The sequence below is a fragment of the Geospiza fortis genome, unplaced genomic scaffold, assembly GCF_000277835.1.
Source record: "Geospiza fortis unplaced genomic scaffold, GeoFor_1.0 scaffold1532, whole genome shotgun sequence".
Lineage (NCBI taxonomy): Eukaryota > Metazoa > Chordata > Aves > Passeriformes > Thraupidae > Geospiza > Geospiza fortis.
This window is the reverse complement of record NW_005054627.1, coordinates 299,606-303,933: the sequence shown is the minus strand read 5'-3', so window position 1 is coordinate 303,933 and position 4,328 is coordinate 299,606. Positions and strand designations below refer to the sequence as shown.

Sequence of the window (4,328 nt, the reverse complement as noted above, 5' to 3'; positions counted from 1 at the left end):
CGCTCCCACAGGAAGGGCACTGTCATTGCTGAACGCAGGTTCTGCTCTGCAGGGCTCAAACATCTGGGCCAGCAGCTCCACTGAGGGTCAGTGCTGGCAGGGGCACAAATATCCATCCCTGCTGAGGTCACTCGTGCTTGCTCCTGCCCTGGAGCCATTTCAGCTCTGCTGACCAAGAGATGGAAACCTTTGGTGCTTCCAGGAAAGGAGATCACCTGAGCATGGAGGGAGCACCGGTGTTTGAGAGTGAGCAGAGGGGCCCCAGCATCCCCTGGCTCTCACCTTCATTTCTTTTATGCTTTTAGGGGAGGTTGCAACTCCTGCAGGGCAAGATGCTTTCTGGAGCAACAAAATCCTATTGCTTTCACCTGCTCCATGGTGAAACATCCTGATTCAACAAGCAGTGGCTGCTTTAATAGAACCACAGAATCTTAGCAAGGTTTGGGTTGGAAGGGAGCTTCAAGCCTTCCCAGTTCCACACTCCTGCTGTGGACAGGACACCTTCCACTGTCCCAGGTTGCTTCAACCTGGCCTTGAACACTTCCCCACTTGTGTGGCAGCCACAGCTTCTCTGGGCAACCTGTGCCAGGGCCTCACAGGGCAGAATTTCCTCCTAATATCTGATCTGATACTTGAATGAGATGGCTCCTGGCCTTGGCCAGTCCCTGTCCAGCCCTGGCTCCATTGCCAGCTCCCACCAGGCTCTGGCAGCAGGTCCTGCACCAAAGCAGGGCCCTGGGGCAGGCAGTGTCAGGAGGGGACAGAGAATCCAGCCCTGTGTGAGCCTTGAGTTGGGCACTGCACAATCTGATGCCCTGTGTGCCCCTCTGCAGGAATATTCCATCTGATCCAGACCAAGAAGATCAGCAAGCAAGAATTCAAGCAAGAGGCACAGAACTTCAGGCTGATCACCAGGACAAACGAAGGTAGGGACAGAAAAATCCCCTTTCCTCACTCCTCCAGCACTCCCTGCCCCAAGCAACCTCCTGATTTCCTGCTCTGCTCTGGCCCCTCCAAAAGGCTGTGTGAGTCCCAGCCTGGTGTGGGGAGCTGAGCCGTGGGGACAGCACTTGTGCAAGTGTAGCTGTGCTGGGGCTGGCCTGCCCTCCCGCCCCACGCAACACTCCTGGTTACAGCCACATTTTCACTTTATGGTATCAGAAAGGGCAGCCAGCTTTCTAAAAGTGGCTGCACTCTTGTGAAATCCCGAGGTTTTGTCTCTCCAGAGCCCGTAAAACTGTTTGATTTTTATATCTAATCCATCTGGTGCTCCTGGGAGCAAGGGGGCAGGAGAAAAAATGGCGCAAGGGATTAGCAAAAAATGAAACTGTTGAAATATGTTGTAAAACCATTCAGGATGTTCCGGGATGTGCGTAAACATGACAAAGAGCAGGACTGCCTGGGTGGAGGAACTGCCTGGCTGCTCCCTGCTGGCTGGGAAGGGTTTAGTGGGCTGGGCTCGGCACACCAGCACTCCCAGTGCCCCAGAGGTTGTTCTCACCCCCAGTCCCTTTGAGAGAGCATCTTTTGACCAAACAAACCCTGGGGGATGGTCCAGTCCCTGCTGCCAGGCTGGGCTTCACACCCTGGCGGAGTCCCTGGCATGTGCCTCCTCCTTCTTGCCTCAGTTTCCCCTGGCAAACAGCCCTGTTGTGAAACCGTCCCGCTGCCGTGGCCCTGAGTTCTAGGAAAGCTCTGACCCACGATTTCTCCACAGCAGAAGGTTAATTCAGCCAGAAAACATTCCCTCCACCGCCGGGGTGATGACATTGGGGCTGCACAATCCTTGCTGGGGTTGCACTGAGGGGACAGAACACCTGGAGGGAAAGGAAGCACCTCCAGCCACCTCCTGCACATCTGGGGATTCTTTGGGGGAGCAAGAGAGGGACTGGGACACTTTGTCCTGGTTTGGGGGGGCTTTCACAGCTCCACATTTGATTTGCTGGGAGTCTGCAGCTCCTTGGGGGATCCAGAGGGATTCCTTCTGCAGCAGGATTTTCCCCTACCACAGGTTGCTGAATGAAGACCCAAGGCTGAGGCAGCAGCACAAAAATGAGTATCAATGGTGGGGAGACTTGAGCAACCCACCCTAAAATGGGGCTGACAGAAGGCAGGAGAGAACCATACCTGTCCAATGCCCATGAAACTGAAATTTTGGCTTTCTGAGGTTGAGATAGAAGCAGAATGCTTCCTCCCCTGAGAGGCAGAAAGTCAGCCCAAATCCGAGCCATGCCAGGGAGGACACGGACCTACCACCCCATCAGAGCACCCTTTAAAGAGCTGCAGAGGGAGGTTTGTCCCTGTCTCAGCCTGAGCCCCTTTTCTTTTCACACTTTGCACAAAAAGCACTGTAAGTGCCACTGACTGTGCCATTACTGCATTGCAAGGGTGGGAGCCCCTCCGAGCCCCGTTTTAATTGCAGTACCTGTGGCTGGGATCCCTGAGGAGCTGCTCTGAACACGGCCTGCCCCGAGGCTGCTGCTAATGTGTGTCTGTCCCTGCTGATCCAGGTCACTGGAACATCTTCCGAGCGCAGACGTCGGAGCTGAGGATGACAGAGAGCCCAGAGAAGGAGACAAAGACCTTGTAAAGCCAAGAACTCTCCTCTACCTATCGATTTATCTACACACAGACACACATACACATATATACCAACTCCAGAGCTGCATTACTCAGTAGACTGGCACTGCAATACAGATTACACTAGTGGCAATTGCAGCGACTCCAGAGAGCCATCCCAACCCATCGGAGCCACAGCCGGGCAGGTGCCTCTCTCCCCACCCCAGAGGTGTGGGATGAGCACAGGGAGCAGGGACAGACGGCCCTCGCAGGGGGGGACCTGCTGCCACACGAGGAGGAGGAGGAGGAGGAGGAGGTGGGATCCATCCCGGACACCCCGGCGTTCCTGAGGAGCGCGGCAAAGCGGAACATGACCGTGCTTCTCACCAGGGGAAAGGTGACCTGCAAAGGGAGGAAAATCATCCCTGCCTCTTTCCTTGGAGCCCCTGGGAGCTGCAAAGGGGCAGCTTTGCCTGGCTGCCCTCCAGATTTGAACAATCTCCTCTCTTCCAGCTGGGATGATTCTTTTCCCTCTGTGCAGGGAAAAGATTCTTTTCCCTGGGATGATTCCTTTCCCTCTTTGCAGGGAAAAGATTCTTTTCCCTTGGGATGATTCTTTTCCCTCTTTGCAGGTCACTTGGAGATGTAGGTTTTGGGAGGACCCAGCTGCTGGCAGGGTCTGAGACCCTGGACACTGCACTAAGGTCGCTGCTCAGCATTTATTGTGCTATATATTTATATCTATCCTATATAATATCTACCGGGCTGAATTCACAGGAGGGACATCTCCCAGAGGGCAAACAGGATCATTTCTGCAGCGTGGGGAGGAGGGCGTGCAGCAGCATCCCCTTCCCCCTGCCTGGAAACAGCTTTGGGGGATTTTCAGGTTGTTTTGGTACATATATTTATCCCTGGATTCTTGTTTTATTCTGTTTTGATAAATCTATTTATTTGGAGATCCAACTCTGTCTGACAAATCTGATTAAAAGTCTTCTTGATTCAGCTTCCTGTGCTGGTTCTCCTTTCCCTGTAGGGTCTGTGTTGAGGCTTGGGGGCCCAGGCACACACAGACCTCCTGGCACACCCAGTTGAGTATGCCCACACACAGAGCTGCTCTGCCATGCCCAGGGGGTTTGGGTGCTGCTGGATGCTCCGTGGCCAGGAGAGACCTTTGGTGAGCAGCAACACAGGAACCTGCATGGGCTCGGCCTCTTCTCCCAGGGAACAGTGACAGCACAAGAGGAAATCCCCTCACGTTGCACCAGAGGAGGCTCAGGGTGGATATTGCGAAAATTCCTTCCCCAGAAGGGCTGTCTAGCCCTGGCACAGGGCAGCAGTGAGTCCCCATCCCTGCAGGGACTGAAAGCTGTGTGCATGTGGCACTTGGGGACGTGGGGCAGTGGTGGTGGCCTTGGCAGGGCTGGGGGAGAGGTTATCAGAGAGCTTTCCCAGTGTGAACATTCAGTCACTCTGTGATTCCATGGATGTGGTCCCTGACACCCCTCCCTCCCTGAGCAATCCCTGCCCAGAGTGGGGCATGCTGCACTTCCAGAGAGCCCCAGGTTTCTGAGGTGACCACAGAGCTGCCTCACCCCGGTTCCAAAATGCCCTTTGTGGGATGTGGCTCTCCCATCCTCCCCTGGCACCCCAGCCCTGCTGGCCTGTCCCGGAGCAGAGGGGCCCGGCAGGGGACAGACACCAGCTCGCCTTGGCTCCCAGTGCCAGGGAGCTCCACTGCCCCAGCACTGGGAGCCAGGGACAGGCTGCGG

General features: G+C 55.3%; 1 protein-coding gene across 1 annotated transcript in view; it reads left to right on the top strand.

Moving 5' to 3' along the window:
• The window catches only part of CHRDL2 (chordin like 2), a 23,178-nt gene extending 20,588 nt beyond the window's left edge, over positions 1–2,590 (top strand). The window contains exons 13-14 of the mRNA XM_031064776.1: positions 834–926; positions 2,511–2,590. Of these exons, the coding sequence (XP_030920636.1) occupies positions 834–926; positions 2,511–2,590 (173 nt within the window). The remainder of the gene's footprint in view (positions 1–833; positions 927–2,510) is intronic.
• The last annotated feature ends 1,738 nt before the right edge of the window (positions 2,591–4,328 follow it).